This window comes from Lampris incognitus, chromosome 9 (genome assembly GCF_029633865.1).
Source record: "Lampris incognitus isolate fLamInc1 chromosome 9, fLamInc1.hap2, whole genome shotgun sequence".
NCBI classification, from domain to species: domain Eukaryota; kingdom Metazoa; phylum Chordata; class Actinopteri; order Lampriformes; family Lampridae; genus Lampris; species Lampris incognitus.
This window is the reverse complement of record NC_079219.1, coordinates 29,977,955-29,995,784: the sequence shown is the minus strand read 5'-3', so window position 1 is coordinate 29,995,784 and position 17,830 is coordinate 29,977,955. Positions and strand designations below refer to the sequence as shown.

The window sequence follows — 17,830 nt, the reverse complement described above, 5'->3', positions numbered from 1 at the left end:
GGTGCCTTTGGTCTAACCTGGTGTCTGGTGTTTGGCTAGTTCAAATTGACTGACCCCCCCCCCCCACACACACACACACACTCTCTTGCTCTCACACACACATATAGAGAGAGAGAGAGAGAGAGAGAGAGAGAGAGAGAGAGAGAGAGAGAGAGAGAGAGAGAGAGAGAGAGAGAGAGAGAGAGAGAGAGAGAGAGAGAGAGGAGAGAGAGAGAGAGAGAGAGAGAGAGAGAGAGAGAGAGAGAGATTTTTCCTGAAACCGTCAATGGTGTTGTGAGTGCGCAACTATATATATAATAAAACTTTGTTAAAACAAACACTCAGCAGTAGGGAAAGTGCTCAACAAATAAGGAGCAAAATAATCCAGTTAGCCAAGTAAATTCTCTATGAGACCATACAAGCCTGTTTCATGCTATAAGCAATCATCAGCTGTCAACTCATCAGCTGATAAGAGGGGGTGGAGCAGCGACCAGGACAGCTTGGAAGAGTGGGGTAATTGGCCAAGTACAATTAGGGAGAAAAAAGGGGGGGGGGATCCAAAAAAACAAAAACCGGAATGGAGCAACATTTGATACAGAAAGAAAAAAAAAGTCACTTGAAATATGTTAATCAATTTCTAAACAAACACAGATAATCCATATCCATCCATCCATTATCCAAACCGTTTATCCTGCTCTCAGGGATGCTGGAGCCTGTCCTAGAAGTCATTGGGCAGCAGAAGGGGAGACATCCTGGATAGGCCAGCAGTCCATCACAGCCCCCCCCCGTCCCACACACACACACATACACACACACCTAGGGACAATTTAGTATGGCTGATTCGCCTGACCTATACATGTCTTTGGACTGTGGGAGGAAACCGTAGCACCCGGGGAAACCCACGCAGACACGGGGAGAACATGCAAACTTCACACAGAGGGCGACCCGGGACGACCCCCTAGGTTAGAATACTCCGGGGCTCGAACCCAGGACCTTCTTGGACAATTTTTAGATTATGAATTTACTGTCATTTTGTAATGAAAGGTCGAAAGACAGTTAAAGCTACGATGCTGAGGTCATTTTTATTTAACCAGCTGCGGGGGTGATACTGGTAACTGCATCGACGTTTGACCAGATTCATCTTAAATGCTGCCAGTACTGTGGTGTCAGCACCTCCCTCACTGCCAAACAAACACAGTTGAATCTTGATGTTATAGTATCTGTTGTAAAAGTCTTTTATGAGCTTGGACTTTCATAAACGCTTGTTAGCCACAACTTCTACGCTTCAAACTCAGTTACACCTTGTCCTCCTGTGTGTGGCTTCTATGGTGGAGACAGAAAAACACTATGAGCTGCATCGTCTCCCTGAGGGACTTGTTAATGGCATATTCATGGAGCAGCTATTGTCTTTAAGAGTACTTGTTTTTAACCTGCCTCTACCTACTCACATTTATAAAAAGGATGTGGGTGTAGATGAAGAGGACACTGATGGAGGTGTGCATGTGTAACAGATATAAAGAGGTGTAGATGTAGAGGACACTGATGGAGGTGTCCATGTTTTAAGGATATAAAGCGGTGTAGATGTGGAGGACAGTGATGGAGATGTCCATGTATAAAGGATATAAAGGGGTGTAGATGTGGAGGACAGTGATGGAGGTGTCCATGTATAAAGGATATAAAGGGGTGTAGATATAGAGGACAGTGATGGAGGTGTCCATGTATAAAGGATATAAAGGGGTGTAGATGTGGAGGACAATGATGGAGATGTCCATGTATAAAGGATATAAAGGGGTGTAGATGTGGAGGACAGTGATGGAGATGTCCATGTATAAAGGATATAAAGGGGTGTAGATGTAGAGGACAGTGATGGAGATGTCCATGTATAAAGGATATAAAGGGGTGTAGATGTAGAGGACAGTGATGGAGGTGTCCATGTATAAAGGATATAAAGGGTTGTAGATGTGGAGGACAGTGATGGAGATGTCCATGTATAAAGGACATAAAGGGGTGTAGATGTAGAGGACCGTGATGGAGGTGCCCATGTATAAAGGATATAAAGGGGTGTAGATGTGGAGGACAGTGATGGAGGTGTGGGTTAGACTGAAGGTGACAGTGTTGTAGTAGAACATCTCACCCCAGCTTCTCACAAGTCTACCAAGAGAGTTTAGTTGGCTAACGACGGCGTGTCGCCTTTCTACTCGCCTCGTATTTTATTGGTGTGGCATGCTGGAAACCACGTGTCACCTGTGTCCTATGGGCCTTGGCGTCTCTGATACCACCATATTAAGTCAGCCATTCAGAGGATGTTGATCATGTGAGTTCCCTCCAGACGTTAGAGAAAGCATAGATTTACTCCCTTGAATCAGCCGTTGAATGCATCTTGATTTTTTTTGGATCCCCCCCCCCGCCCCGCTTTTCTCCCTAACTGTATCTGGCCAATTACCCCACTCTTCTGAGCCATCCCGGTTGCTGCTCCACCCTTTCTACCGATCCGGGGAGGGCTGCAGACTACCACATGCCTCCTCCGATACATGTGGAGTCGCCAGCCGCTTCTTTTCACCTGACAGTGAGGAGTTTCACCAGGGGGATGTAGCACGTGGGAGGATCACGCTATTCCCCCCAGTCCCCCCTCCCCCCCGAACAGGCGCTCCGACCTACCAGAGGAGGCGCTATTGCAGAGACCAGGACACATACCCACATCCGGCTTCCCACCCGCAGACACAGCTAATTGTGTCTGTAGAGACGCCTGACCAAGCCGGAGGTAACACGGGGATTCGAACCGGCGATCCCCGTGTTGACCGCTACGCTTGCTACCCAGACGCCCTACCACCTCTTTAAAAACAAGCTCGACAGAAAGTATCAGAAAACGTATTTGATCATATATAACTTCAGAAATTGTAGCTTTGAAGTAAATTAAGCTTCACAACAGGTTTTTACTTTGTGGCATTTCTACATCAATTTTCTAGGAGCTGGTGTGACTCTATTTAAACATTGGGTATCCCTCACAGTCTGTTTACTACTCTGAGCCCTAAGCCCACTTGGGGGTCTGCCAGGACTGAATTAAAATGACTTTGATTTCCCACAAGGTTGGTTTACAGTGAATTGCTCTTTATAAACTAGACGTTTATTCATGTGGTGAGTGGCAGTAAAGATCCTGGACTGTGTTGTGTGAGTTGCACAATGCCAACAAGTCATCGAAAACACCAAACCCATGCTGTGAAACCGATGCCGAAAAAAGTGTGAGTGCTTCACTTGATTACAAAATCATTTATTCAATCAAAAATAAGGTAGACAAAAATAACAGCTGTGAAATTCTTTCCCTCAAAAAAACAACAACAAAAAACAAAAAAGCAAAAACAAAATGCACTTAAAACATATAAGCTTATAAAATTTTCACTCTAATCTATTAAAGTGTCATTTGAACTAAATTTAGAAGTGGGATGATTTTTCTGAAGTTTACAAAATATATACAATACTTTGACGAAATTGTGCTCTAACGAGAGAGAGAAAGAGAGACCGAGAGAGAGAAAGAGAGAAAGAGAGAGAGAAATAACATATTGCAAAAATAAAAGGAACCAGGAAAACAAGACCAGAGAAAAATAAGATCTTAAGGTTTTCATTCTCAGAGTAAAAGGTACAATATTGTCATCCGTTTTTTAATTTTTTAAGTAAATCAGAGGAAAAATTCAGATACGGCTCGACAAAACGAGGGACATTGCTGCCTTCACTTGTGTGCAGCACTAGAATGTGTCCCAGAACATGACTATATGTAGCGGCAGCCGTGCACAGTACAAACCTGAACATGGATCATAAAAGTGTCTACAGCATCGTTCAGGTCTCTTCTCTAAAGTTGATTCAGAGCTACCATGCTACACTCATGCATTAACATGTTTAATCTCAGTGTACTCTCTTCTTTCTCACCACCACTTCATGTCAAGCTTTACATATTCAGCAGCAATTATGGGATGTACCGAGACAAAATTCCAAACTTGGTTCCATGGATAGATGCATCCAATTAGAGTTGAAACATCCTCATAAAGCAAGTCTGAGTTTTATAGCAGTTCTGCACACACTGCAGATCATCTAGACTAACAGACTAATTTCTTAGCTTGTGATATTGTTGTGATTGGTGTCCATTAATAATGTACCTTCGATGACATACACGCAAATGCCAAGGAAGGAAAACATTGGTCCTAAATTCACTCTGTGTGTAGTATGCCAAAAATCAAAAGCATACATATTGTTTTCTGCTAAATGTTGAAATCAACCCAATTTACTCTGTTCCTGAATATCTATATGGTTATTTTTGTCCGCTGTGTGAGAGTAAAGTTAAAAGATTTTTACAAAAGCAGCATAAATAAGGGCTACAAACCAAAGGTGGGGTGGAATAAGCTAACAGGCACTAATCCATCACCACCAGTGGACCTCCATAGAGATAACTATGCAGAAGTTGGCATTATGGTCCATGTCTGGGCAAATAATCTCATCTCAACTCATCATCAGCCACTTCTCCGGGGTCGGGTCGCGATGGCAGCAGGCTAAGTAGGGCACTCCAGACAACCCTCTCCCAAGCAATGCCCTTCAGCTCCTCCTGGGGGATCCCAAGGCGTTCCCAGGCAAGACTTAACATGCAGTCCCTCCAGCGAGTTCTGAGTCTACCCAGGGGTCTCCTCCCAGTTGGACATGCCCAGAAAACCTCCAAAGGAAGGTGCCCAGGAGGCATCCTAATCAGATGCCTGAACCACCTCAACTGGCTCCTTTTGACGCGAAGGAGCAATGGCTCTACTCCAAGCTTCCTCCGGATGTCCGACCTCCTCACCCTATCTCTAAGGCTGAGCCCAGACACCCTACGGAGGAAACTCATTTCAGCTGCTTGTATCCGCGATTTCACCCTTTCGGTAATTATTATTATTTTAGCAAATAACAATAATAATAATTATAATATTGTTATTTGAGCTGGACTTTGTTCTCCCTGAAAGTGTGCCTAAAAATTTGTTATAATAATATCAATTATGTTTTATCAAACATGCTATTATAATGTCAATTATTTTAAATGTGTTGAACAGTTGCCAAGATCTGGTGACCTCATCAGATCTAGCTTATTGCACACCATATGGAATATTTACAGCAAACATCATATACATAACACTGACTGAGCAACAGCATAAGGCATCCATAGCTTCGGGAATAAGTGTGTTAAAAAGCAAATGTAAAAAAGAAAAGAAAAGAAATTAATGAGAAATTATCATTGTTTAAACAAACGATTCTGCTTCTATGCTTGGCAAAAAAAAAAAAAAGAAAGACAAAAAAAAGGACAAATATTGGCACATGCTTTGCACAACTTCCCAAAATCCAGTTAGGACATCTACTGAATTCCAGTACAGATGGCAGGATATGTAAAGAACAGTGATATGTGTTAAGACTGTCCACTGTGACACAAAAGTAATGTGTTCTATTCAAATTCAGTGCTTCAATTAAAACCATCTGATGTCTAAATCCTGTTCCTCTCATAATTATATAATCTAACATAGGTTCTAAAAAGAAAAACAGTGGATGTGATGACTGTTGTTTTTAGTGAATCTGAGTATACTGTCCATTGGCCATGCACTGTAAAGTTCTCGAACATGTTCGAAAAGCACAAAGGAACTCTTACAAACATGACTTGAAAATCCCTCTGAAAACGCTGCTTCAGAACGATCAAATAACCCGTACTGCTGCCAGGGCTAAATGATAGCAAACCATCAGAGCTACAGAGGAAGTGCTCCATCTGGTCCTGCCTGTGTCTGGTGTTACTGTATAACCAGTGTGGGGGATGTCGCCTGGATGGTTCCCAGTCTCCCATTGACTTGGATTGTCTTGGTCGGTGCCGTGACCTATTGGTGGAAAAGACACGACATGAAAAAAAAAAAAAAATCATAGGTTATGATTGTATCACATCAGCCCGGCAGTGAAAGGAATAAGTCCTCATAATAAACTGCAAAAAAAAAAAAAAAAAAAAAAAGAAAAAAAGGCCGGATTCTGTAAATGAGAACATATTGTGTTTTGCTCAGGTCAAAGTGACCACCTATAAATAATAATCTTGAATATTGCTAATTTTTATCTAATTATGTTTGTTTTATTATTTTTATTTATAATTATGTTTGTTTTATTTAATTATGTACAGTATAGTACAGAGAGTCACTTAAAATAATATTTTTTTTTTTTACATGGCTAGATTATGAACTACGACACGTTCCGCGAGTCTAACTGACATTTCCTGGTTGTACACGAGTGTAAGGGGCTGAAGAGCGATGCGGAGGTCGTTTGGTGGGAGGGGCTTAGCGGAGTGATACGAGGCAGCAGAGGGAGAGGTAGAAGGATTTGCGTTGGAATGCTCAGTGTTACCTACTGTAGCTTTAAAGGGCATGACATTGCAAAAAAAAAAAAGAAGCCATCTACCATGAATATTATGAGATGCCTTCGGGGTGCCTGGGCTATGTCTTTGTTAAATTTGATCTGAAAGATTATTTTGTTTCCATTTGTGTATTTTTCATCATATTATGAGTTGATGTATTTTTCCTATGTTTTGTGAAGGCAACAGTAAACAATAAGCGGGTTTAAGGGAAGATGAGTACAAAGTCTGAAGACAACAGGTCTTTGTGGATTCAATCCATCAAGACACACCTTCGAGTTTTAATCTTTGTCAGGGTTCTGATTACATGATTATGAATACTGCTTCATCACAGTCTAAATGAAACAGCTATGCATTAAGTATTTTGTTAGCAGCCACCTTTGGTTAGTGTCCTAATATGTAATAAAAACCTATAAATACATTGCAAATTACTTGTCCAGTGTGTAAAAGAGTAATTACAGGTAGATGTATATCATATTAAGTATATGTATATTTTGTGCCTGTTGATTGATAACCCGTGTTTCCCAGTGCGTGATTGAAAATTACAGCCGGCCACGGCAGGCATAAAAATCCTAGAGCGCTGCAAAATCTCAATACAGTGTCACTACCCGGGGCACCTATCTTTCAAGATTCGGATATTGCCATTTCAAATCTTGTCTTTGCTACCACACTGCTGCTCCACAGATGTTTCATTCCCACCATTTATTATTTGAAAATCCTGCAAAACAATCAGTGTGGATATGGAGCATAAGGATGGGAGGTTTTCCATACCTTCTTCAGCTTCTCAGCAGCAGATCCAGTACGGATGGCCTCCAGCATGGCCTCCCTGGCTGAGGCAGCGTTCATCTGGGTGTTACTACCTGGATGCACCACAGTGCTGGGTTTGAACTGGGTTGGGGCGGGGGGCGGGGGCGGAACTCCAATAGGGGCTGATGGAGATGGGGCAATGGCGGGAGAAGAGGAGGGGGGAGAAGCAGGGGGGCCCGAGTCACACACAGTCACACCACTCTTCTTCTCCGTCTCCTCCTCTGTAGCCTTCCGGAACTTCTGCAGCTCGTCAGCAGCCTCAGATTTGGTCTGTGGAGCATAGAGGAACAGAACAACAGTAAGTCTAGACAGAGACACAAATGCAAACACACGCACGTACGCGCACACACACACACACACACACACTGACTGGTGGATGGCAGCTTTCACGCGAACATGAACACACACTGAATGAAGGAATGTACACGTGCACATCTACACACTTTCAATGTTTGAGTGTTCAATATCCATCCAGCCTGCCATCCACACAATATCTTACACGCAAGTAAATTTCAATATTCTCTCCTTTTCTATTCTCGCAATGCCGGAATATTTGAAAAAGCATCAGTTTCACAATAGGCCATTGAAATAACGGTTCAAAGATGGCCTGCTGCATTTTCTCCATTTCTCGAGAAACCCAGAGACAGATTTAGTCATACAGCATTCCAGAGATTCCAGTTCTGGTCAAGAACATTCTAGAATGGAACCACAGATGGGCCTCAGCTACAACAGCACATTTGCTGCCCCTTTCAATCCACATGGCTCCCGACATGACAACAAACCACAACTAACACTCAACACAGAGGGATGGAAATAGACACCGATGCATACATGACATATTTCTTTGCATGGCTCTGCAGGCCTTTACCCAGCTAATGGCACAAATCTAGTGGAAGCAAAGACACTGTCCATTAGCGTACTGCTAGCAGTTTACCTCTAAGATTACCTTAACTGTTAAACTCCATTTTAAGCATCAAAAGGACTTACATAATAGAATTTTTTTTCCTAAACAGTAGTACATTTTGCAATACCCATGCTTGCATCAAAAGTTGTTTGTGAGGATTCACTTAGCAAAGAGTGAAGTATAGCGTCATGTGAAGATGGCATACACCTCAACACAAAATGAATGATGCATTTGGTTTGCATTTGCAGTTTAAAATATTCTAAATATTGCTGGGCAATAATTCAATATTATCTTCTATTGTCTTTCAATGGGATTGTATCGGGATGATATTCGGATATTATTATATAGTGATATGCCATTTTTTTAATCTAAATTAATGTTAACAAGAATCTTTAACATAAAATTTCTCACAAAATGAAGTCTGAAATATTGGAGGGAGTATTATTCTGCTATTTTACTCTACTAAACACTTCAATGTGATGAATCTCTGCTGGATTCTTAAAAATTGTATTTTTACATATGTAACCAGATATTGTGATGTACTTTGATACCATGTAAAACCCACTACTGTTGTGATAATAATTCTGTCCTTTGGATGAGACATTAGATTGAGGTCCTGAATCACTGTGGTCATTAAAGATCCTATGCCCCTTATCGCAAAGAGTAGGGGGTTTCCCCAGTATCCTGGCAAAATTCCCAACCTGGCTCTCTCCATCTGACCTCCTAATCATCTCCCATGTAACTGGCTCAATGATTCCTCCCTCTCCACCTCAAGCTGATGTGTGGTGAGTGTTCTGGTGCAAAATGGCTGCCGTCCATCACCCAGGTGGGTGCTACATATTGGTGATGGTTGAGGCGAGTTTCTCCCTTCAATATGTGAAGCACTTTGGGTGTCTAGAAAAGCACTATATAAATGTAATGATTATTATTATTATTATTATTAATATTTTCCATATCACCCTGCACTAATTCACAATTATGTAATTTATCCTTTTGTTAGTGTAAATATGTGGATTCTAAGAGTTCTGTTTCTCCTAAACTCCTTGATGTGAAACCTGAACTAACTGTTCATTGATATTCTGTAAGCAGCCCGGGGATATTTTACCTTCTTTAGTCTCCCAGAGCTGCTCTGGGCTCGAATGGCAGCCAGCAGTACAGACCTCTCATTCTCCTCCTCAGTGTAAGATGATTTCTTTAAGCTGCTGGGACCGGAACTGGATAGCTAGCATTGAGCATTGAAGGAGGAAGAGTCAAAAACACAAGTCTGCTAACCACTCTTCTTATGAAAAGAAATCATACATACAAATAGATTTTTTTTAATAAAATTTGTGGTATTTATTCATCTCTCTCTTCATTCAGCATTCAAAAGGGATAGAAATCCATTATCACTCATTTACTTCACAAAAAGTAAGTTAATCACCCAAACTACTTGACTATTTGCACTGTATTTGAAATCTCACACAGTGGATTCTCCCTGCCTGTATCGTCGGGATGCTAAACCTGATGCTAATGAAGAGGTTACTCCTGTTTATTCCTCCAAAATGCCTCTTGGTCCTAATTCTTGTGATCTATCTCATCAACCCATCCATTAAGTCTTCACATGCATCTACCTTGCAAGGAAAATCTCACCTTCTTGAGCCTCCCCTTGCCTCCTCCAGTCTGGATGGCCTCCATCAGACTGCTATGGAGACATGTCTCTTTCTGAACCGACTTAGAGATCACCGGTCTGAACTTCTTTACAGGCCCAAAGACTGTAACCTGCTGGGGCTCCGGGAGCACACTGCCACTGGACACGGTGACGAAAGGTTCTGGTTTCTTACCCAGCACTGGATGGGTGCTTGTGCTGGCTGTTTCTTTGTTGGTCTGACAGTAAAATATGACTTTCAATACAGTGTGGTGACATAATATAATATACTGTTTCCCAACCTTTCTCCTACTGCAGCACACTGCTATCCACAATGGTACAAATAATTAGGTTACAATTTTGAAATTGCAATGAAAGCTCTCGCTTCCATTAATGAAAACATGAACTTATATAATTGCATTTAATGCATAAAACATTAATTTTTAGTAGAATTTCAATTTTTTTCCCCAGCACACCTGGGTCAGCTCTAACAGCACACAAATGTGCCACAGCACACCATTTGAAAAACACTGATATATAATATAATATAATATAATATAATATAATATAATATATGTACTTACACTGGGCTGAGCTTGGGATGCTTTCTTGAAACCTGTGACCTGTGTAGTCTGTGACTGTTTAGGAGAGGACTGTACGAGCTGGTTTTGAGTAGGGCTAGGGCCTCGGGCCTGAATGTGTTTGATATTAGCTTTGTCATCAGAGGTGACCACATTCACCTGTGTGGGGCTACTGGGTATAATATGCCTACTGTTGACTGCTTCTGCTGATAGTGCCGTAGAGCTTTTGTTGGTGGATCCAAAAGGACGCACAAATTTGGCCCGGTCCTGCGGCGTTTCTTCAGGACTTCTGGGTCCTTCTGTGAAACATTCAGGGTAGCTCACAGACCGCTTAGGACCAGCTGCATGAGACACAGGACCGTTATCTGATGAAGATGAATTTGTCAACTGCTGTGGGTTCATGCATATGGATCGACCCCCCCTCTGGTAGCCAAAGCTCTGTGTTTTCAGAGAAACCGAGGACTCCGGGATGTTAGGGATGCTGTCAGGTTTAGCCAATGTATGGGGGGTGTATCTAGCAATGGCAGATGCCACATATTGGCTGGAGGTTCGCCGAGATGGTTTAAGGAAGGACAGGTCTTTCTTCTGGTCTGGGAGCAGAAGTGGTATAGTAGGGGGAGGTTTGTTGTTTGGCTGCTGCAGGTTTTCAGAGACGGAGACCCCACTCCCAACCTTGACCTTCTCCTCCTTTGTGTCTTCAACGACTTTTTTCACTTGTTCATTGACTTTTTCTTGAGTGCTTTCTTTTGGTTTGGCCCTCTCTGATGGTCCATGTGAAAACCCTTGCACTGTATTCGAGCCATGAGCGATGGCAGCTCGCATCGCAGTTTCAGCAACAGCAGTGTTTTTTAGGTAATCATTATCCTCTTTGGTCTTCTCACAAAGACTTGCTGTATGAGCTATTGCACCACACTGTCTTTCAGTTGAGCTCCAAAAGGCTTTGGCTTTCCCCAGCAGAGGAGACTCTTTGCTGCTTGAAACAGCCAACTCTGATGAACTGCCATGTTTATTGTGTGAGATACCTGCTTTTACCATGTTTCCCAGGTCATCAATCTTAATGGCACCAACGGTTAGGGTGGCTGGCTTTTCCTTGACTGCACCTGTGACAGTGGGCTTGGGAGGGACCACTGTGAAGGTTTTCATACCAAAACGTGATGTGGGGCTTTGAGTGATCTTACTGTGTGAGCTGGTAGTGTTGGTATTGATGTGGCCCACTCTGTACACAGGAACGTCCTCCTCTTTAGAGACCAACTTCTGACCGGTTTGTGTAAGATTGTGTTTCTTCTCTGGAAAAGTGAGAGAGCTGCTTTTTGCAGGAGCAGCTTTAATCAGACCATTCTCACTTTGTTTCTGCACATCACCACTTTTTATCGGTGCGGTTGTCTGTTTTTCTTCTTTAGCAGTTTTGTTATTGGTCATTGTCCTGTCTTCTGGTTTTGTCCTAGTTGTACTAGTCTGCTTGGTTTTGTCTGCACCAGCCACTGACTTGTTTGCAAGTGATTTCCTGTGCTGCACAGCCTGAGGAGGCTGCTGTGTATTTACATTGCTGCTTTTATTGTTTTCCCCAGCCGTGCAAGCATTGTTGTTTTTGTTCTCCAAGTCTCCACTGAATTGGCAACATAAGTTTGAACCTACAAGATCAGATGGGATGTAGTAAAAAAAAACAACAAAACATATATGGTATTTAGTTGATGTTTCTTTTAACCCATATATATGCACAGTGGAGATAAAAGGTCTACACAACCCTGTTAAAATGGCAGGTTTTGTGATGTAAAAAAATGAAATCAAGATAAATCATGCTTGAACTTTTTCCACCTTTAATGTGAAACTGCAACTTATAAAAATAAAGTGAAAAACAATCAGAAACATTTCAGGGAAAACAATGAAAAATACAATAACCTGCTTGCCTAAGTGTGCACATCATTTTATAATTGAGGGTGTGGCTGTGTTCAGAATTTACCAGTCACATTCATACTCATGTTAAATAGTAGTTAGTATACACCTGCCATCAATTAAAGTGACTGATTAACCCCAAATAAAGTTCAGCGGTTCCTGTAGGATTTTGTTGACATCTTCTTGGTTGCGTCCAAGTGCAAAAGCCATGATCCACAAAGAGCTTACAAAGCATGAATGATTGGGATCTCATTGTTGAACGGTATGGATCAGGAAAGGGGCACAAAATAAATTCTAAGGTATTAGATATACCATGAACACCGTGAAGACAATCATCAACAAGTGGAGAAAATATTACACAACAGTGACATTACCAAGAGCAGGATGTCCCTCCAAAATTGATGAGAAGACAAGGAGGAAACTGGTCAGAGAAGCTGCCAAGAGGCCTACGGCAACATTAAAAGAGCTGCAGGAATCTCTGCCAAGTACTGGTTGCTCCCTACATGTGACAACAATCTCCTGTATTCTTCATATGTCTGGGCTATGGGGCAGGCTGTCAAGACAGAAGCCTTTTCACACACACACACGCACACACACAAAAAAACAAAACATCCAAGCCTGGCAAAATTTTGCAAAAAGATATATCCAGCCCTCCAAACCCTGTGGAAAAATGTGTTATGGTCTGATGAGTTCAAGGCTTAACTTTTTGGCCATAATTCCAAAAGTTATGTTTAGCACAAAAACCACACAGCATACCACCAAACGAACACCATACCTATGGTGAAGCATGGTGGTGGCAGCATCATGCTTTGGGGCTGCTTTTTTCAGTCGGAACTAGGGCTTTAGTCAAAGTGGAGGGAATCATGAATAGATCCAAAAACCAGTCGATTGTGGTGCAAAACCTTCAGGAGTCATTAGAAGGCTGAAGATGAAGAGGAATTTCACCTTTCAGCAGGACAACGACCCAAAGCACACATCCAAATCAACAAAGGAATGGCTTCACCAAAAGATTAGCATTTTGGAAAGGCCCAGCCAGAGCCCAGACCTAAATCCAATAGAAAATCTGTAGGGTGACCTGAAGAGGGGCGGCACGGTGGCGCAGTGGTTAGCGCAGTCGCCTCACAGCAACAAGGTCCTGGGTTCAAGCCCCGGGTTAGTCCAACCTAGGTGGGTCGTCCCAGGTCATCCTCTGTGTGGAGTTTGCATGTTCTCCCCGTGTCTGCATGGGTTTCCTCTGGGGGTTCCGGTTTCCTCCCACAGTCCAAAGACATGTAGGTCAGGTGAATCGGCCGTACTAAATTGTCCCTCGGTATGAATGTGTGAGGGGGGGGCCCTGTGATGGCCTGGTGGTCTGTCCAGGGAGTCTCCCTGCCTGCCGCCCAATGACTGCTGGAATAGGCTCCAGCATCCCCGCAACCCTGAGAGCAGGATAAGCGGTTCAGATAATGGATGGCTGGATGGACCTGAAGAGGGCTGTGCACAGGAGATGACCTCGCAATCTGATGGCTCTAGAACGTTTTTGCAAGGAAGATTGGGAAAATATTGCCATGTCAAGATTTGCCAAGTTGATAGACTCTTACCCAAAAAGACTGAGTGCTGTAATAAAATCAAAAGGGGCTTCAATAAAGTATTTCTTTTAATATTGTTTTTATCTCATGTACTCCAACCCAAGGCAGAGGAAGTTTTTTGTATTTATGTCTGGGGAGTGTTTTTAAGTGTACTATGTAGTATGTCTGTGAAGCCAAAGATGAATTTCCATGTGAGTGGACAATAAAGATGTCTAATTCTAAATAGTTTAGGGGTGTGCACACTTTTGCAACCAGGTTATTGTTTCAAGTTTTTTTTTCCCCTCAAAGGTTTGTTTGTTTTTCACTTGAATTTTATAGGTTGCAATTTCACATTAAAGGTGGAAAAAGTGGTCTACCTATCATTCCACCCATCATCCAAGCCACTTATCCCAACTGGGGCCGCGGGGATGCTGGAGCCTATCCCAGCAGTCATTGGGCGGCAGGTGGGGAGACACCCTGTACAGGCCACCAGGCCGTCACAGGGCTGACACACACACATTCACACCTAGGGACAATTTAGTATGGCTGATTCAACTGACCTACATATCTTTGGACTGTGGGAAGAAACCAGAGCAGCCAGAGGAAACCCACACGGACATGGGGAGAACATGCAAACTCCACATAGAGGATGACCCAGGACAACCCCCAAGGTAGGGCGACCCCGGGACTGGAACCCAGGACATTCTTGCTGTGAGGCAGCCGCACTAACCATTGCACCACCGTGCTGCCGGTGGTCTATCTAATGCCTTGGAAATTATTTTGTACCCTTCTCCTGATCAATACCTTTCTACAATGAGATCCCATTCATGCTTCGTAAGCTCTTTGTGGATCATGGCTTTTGCAGTTGGATGAAACCAAGATGTCAGTAAAATCCTACAGGACAACTGAACTTTCTTTGGGGTTAATCACAGTCACTTTAATTGATGGCAGGTGTACACTAACTACTATTTAACATGAGTATGAATGTGACTGGTCAATTCTGAACACAGCCACATCCTAATAAACCCCTACAGAAAATCAGCGTCTACAGTGTTGTTGTTTTTTGTTTTTCTTGCCCTTTTGTATCTGTTTAAGTGGGAGAGTACTGCTGGCATCGTGTGTGGCTGCTACTTCTCCCTCTCGTAGCCCCCCTTCCCATCCACCCCTGTATGTCTGTGTTATGTTTATCTGCTGTCTTGTTTCACTGTCGTTTATTGTAAAGCGACTTTGAGTGTTAGAAAAGCGCTATATAAGTTTGATTTATTATTATTATCCTCAATTATAAAAGGGTGTGCACACTTATGCAACCAGGTTATTATTATAAGTTTTGTAACTCCCCCCCCAAAAAAAATTCTAATTGTTCTAACTTTATTTTTACAAGTTGCAATTTCGCAAACGGTGGGAAAAGTTCTCATATGATTTATCTTGGTTTCTTTTTTTTTACATCACAAAAACCTGCCATTTTAACAGGCGTGTGTAGACTTTTCATACCCACTGTATACACACACACACGTACACATTTTTTCTACCTGTGCTGTCTTTTGACTGGGTGCTGACATGTGGCTTTGTCTCTTCCTTCGCTGTGTTCTGCCCATACTCTTCCAGCACTTCGTCTATGGCTGTGATTGGTATGTCCATGTCCACCAGAGACACAGGCACTTCATTGCTCTCAATGGATAAAGTGTCAGGAATCTCTTTCCTGTTGACTACATCCACATTCATTATGTCTGCAAAACAGGCCGAGGGAGAACACAGAGGATTAATGAAATGGCAATAGAATTAAACATCAATTAAATGAGACTACTTCAGTTGCATGTTAATTACGGATATCCAAAAACTTTGCAAATTTCAGGATGCCGCCTCGAAGGCCCTAACAAAGATTCTCATTTCTCTGCACTGCCTTCCTGTGTGCCACAGAATAGACTTTGAAATACTGCTGCTTGACTATGAATCTCTTGATGGTTTAGGATCAAAACACATCTCTGACTTGTTTTTACCATATGAACCCTCTCGACCTCTCAGATCATCTGGGAATGGTCTGCTAGCTATTCCCAGACTTAAAACAAAACATGGTGACGCAGCATTTAGCTAGTTATTATGCGACACATAGCTGGAACAAACTTCCAGAAGATTTAAACCTCGCCTCAGCTCTGACCACTTTTAAAAAACGAGTCTAAAATCTTTTATGTTCGCCATTGCCTTTAACTGACTTTTCAGCCTGACAGTTGCACTTCGACCATTTTTCACTGTGCACTTTGATCTTGCACTTTAACCCTTTATGATTTTATCTTCTAATGTATTTTTGTTTTTTTTATCTCCTTGTTATTTCATTTTCTATCTTGTTCTGTATCTCTTATTTAATGTTTTCTTATGCCTTCTGTGAAGCACTTTGATTTGCTTTTGTGTTAAAAAAAGGCAATATAAATAAACTGGCCTTGCTTTGCTTTGCCAAGTAACTCACAACGTAAGGATGGATACGATAATGTCTATTCTTTCAGAACAACCCAGCTTGAAATTCATTGTGAGTGCCAATGCAGCGTGATGGGACTGAACTACATTACAGATTATGTGTCAATAACTTAAATCATTGATTTAAAAGATCAGTCCAGTTTCAAAAGCACCAGTTTGGAAACCTTACAACTACCAGTCATGAACAAAGCACTTTTCCTCCATTTTTTGTAAAATATAATTTTATGAATTTTAACCTATTCAGATTAATGAAAATGCAATATGTGTATCATCAAGTTGCATTTAATGAAATGCAGAAAACAAGCTATAGAGTTGTTTTGTCCTATCAAATGAAATGACGCAGTTTAAATTTTGAGGTAACAAACTTAAACAAAGTAAATTCAGTTTTCTGAATGAGTCATTTTCAATACAACCAGAATTTATGATATAACTCAACATGCACAAATAGAGAGTGTACAGTTAGTGGGTAGTATTTAATCTAACAATGTCTGATGTAAAGCCATCTTGCGATACTCACCTAAATCAGCCTCAAAATCTGCCAAGGTCTGCTTAATTTGGGCTGTAAGTTCATGGTCCCCGTCATAGCTGTCCTTTATTATGCCTGACTTTTCCTTTAGGCTGATGGCACTATGTCTGAAATGGGAGAAGTATTTAAAAGTCATGTACATGCAAATCTTTTTTTTTTCATTTTGGCTTTTCCCCTTCTTTTTTCTCCCCAATTGTACCTGGCCAATCACCCCGCACTCTGAGCCGTCCCAGTCGCTGCTCCACCTCCTCTGCCAATCCGGGGAGGGCTGCAGACTACCACATGCCTCCTCACATACATGTGGAGTCGCCAGCTGCTTCTTTTCACCTGACAGTGAGGAGTTTCGCCAGGGGGACGTAGCGCATGGGAGGATCACGCTATTCCCCCCAGTTCCCCCTCCCACTCCCAATGGGTTCCCCAACCGCCCAGAGGAGGCGCTAGTGCAGTGACCAGGACACATACCCACATCCGGCTTCCCACCCGAAGACACGGCCAATTGTGTCTGTAGGGACGACCGACAAAGCTGGAGGTAACACAGGGATTCGAACCTGCGATCCCCATGTGGTAGACAACGGAGATCGCTATGCTATCCAGAAGCCCCATGTACATGCAAATCTGAGAACCCGCACACATTTCTGCAGAGCCCTATAACATACATGCATGTCAATCGAGGTCAGGATATTGGGTGAGCCATTACAGTCCAAGAGGACCAGGTATGTTTTCAATGCCTTGCTCAAGAGGAATTTGACAATGACAAGGTAAAAAGATTGAAGAGCAGCTCCTTTCTAGTCAAACATCTGATCTAAACATTGCTATTCATGACGGGGATTAGATCCCGTACCCTTCCCGTTACTATGTTGTCTTACTGACCGAAAGGCTAAACTCAGTTCAAATAACCAGGAAAGAAAAACAAAAATTTAGTTTTTAAAATGTTAAGCTTGTTCAAACTTGAATGTTATTATGGTTGGAGCCTGCGCTCTTTGAAATATGCAGCTATAAAGTTATTATTACCACAGAGTTCATACTTCCTTTACGCTCTCTGCGAGAGTTCAACACAGCATTCTTATGAGTCGCTGATGTATTAGCCATAACAAATTGCACCGACGGGG

At 42.3% G+C, this 17,830-nt stretch overlaps 1 protein-coding gene across 1 annotated transcript in view; it reads right to left on the bottom strand.

The window, feature by feature from the left end:
• Positions 1-3,270: 3,270 nt before the first annotated feature.
• cobl (cordon-bleu WH2 repeat protein) overlaps positions 3,271-17,830 on the bottom strand; it is a 107,238-nt gene continuing 92,678 nt past the window's right edge. The window contains exons 11-17 of the mRNA XM_056286966.1: positions 16,713-16,828; positions 15,256-15,453; positions 10,290-11,917; positions 9,711-9,944; positions 9,187-9,303; positions 7,142-7,447; positions 3,271-5,852 (exon numbers count right to left, since the gene is read on the bottom strand). Of these exons, the coding sequence (XP_056142941.1) occupies positions 5,769-5,852; positions 7,142-7,447; positions 9,187-9,303; positions 9,711-9,944; positions 10,290-11,917; positions 15,256-15,453; positions 16,713-16,828 (2,683 nt within the window). The 3' untranslated portion in view covers positions 3,271-5,768. The remainder of the gene's footprint in view (positions 5,853-7,141; positions 7,448-9,186; positions 9,304-9,710; positions 9,945-10,289; positions 11,918-15,255; positions 15,454-16,712; positions 16,829-17,830) is intronic.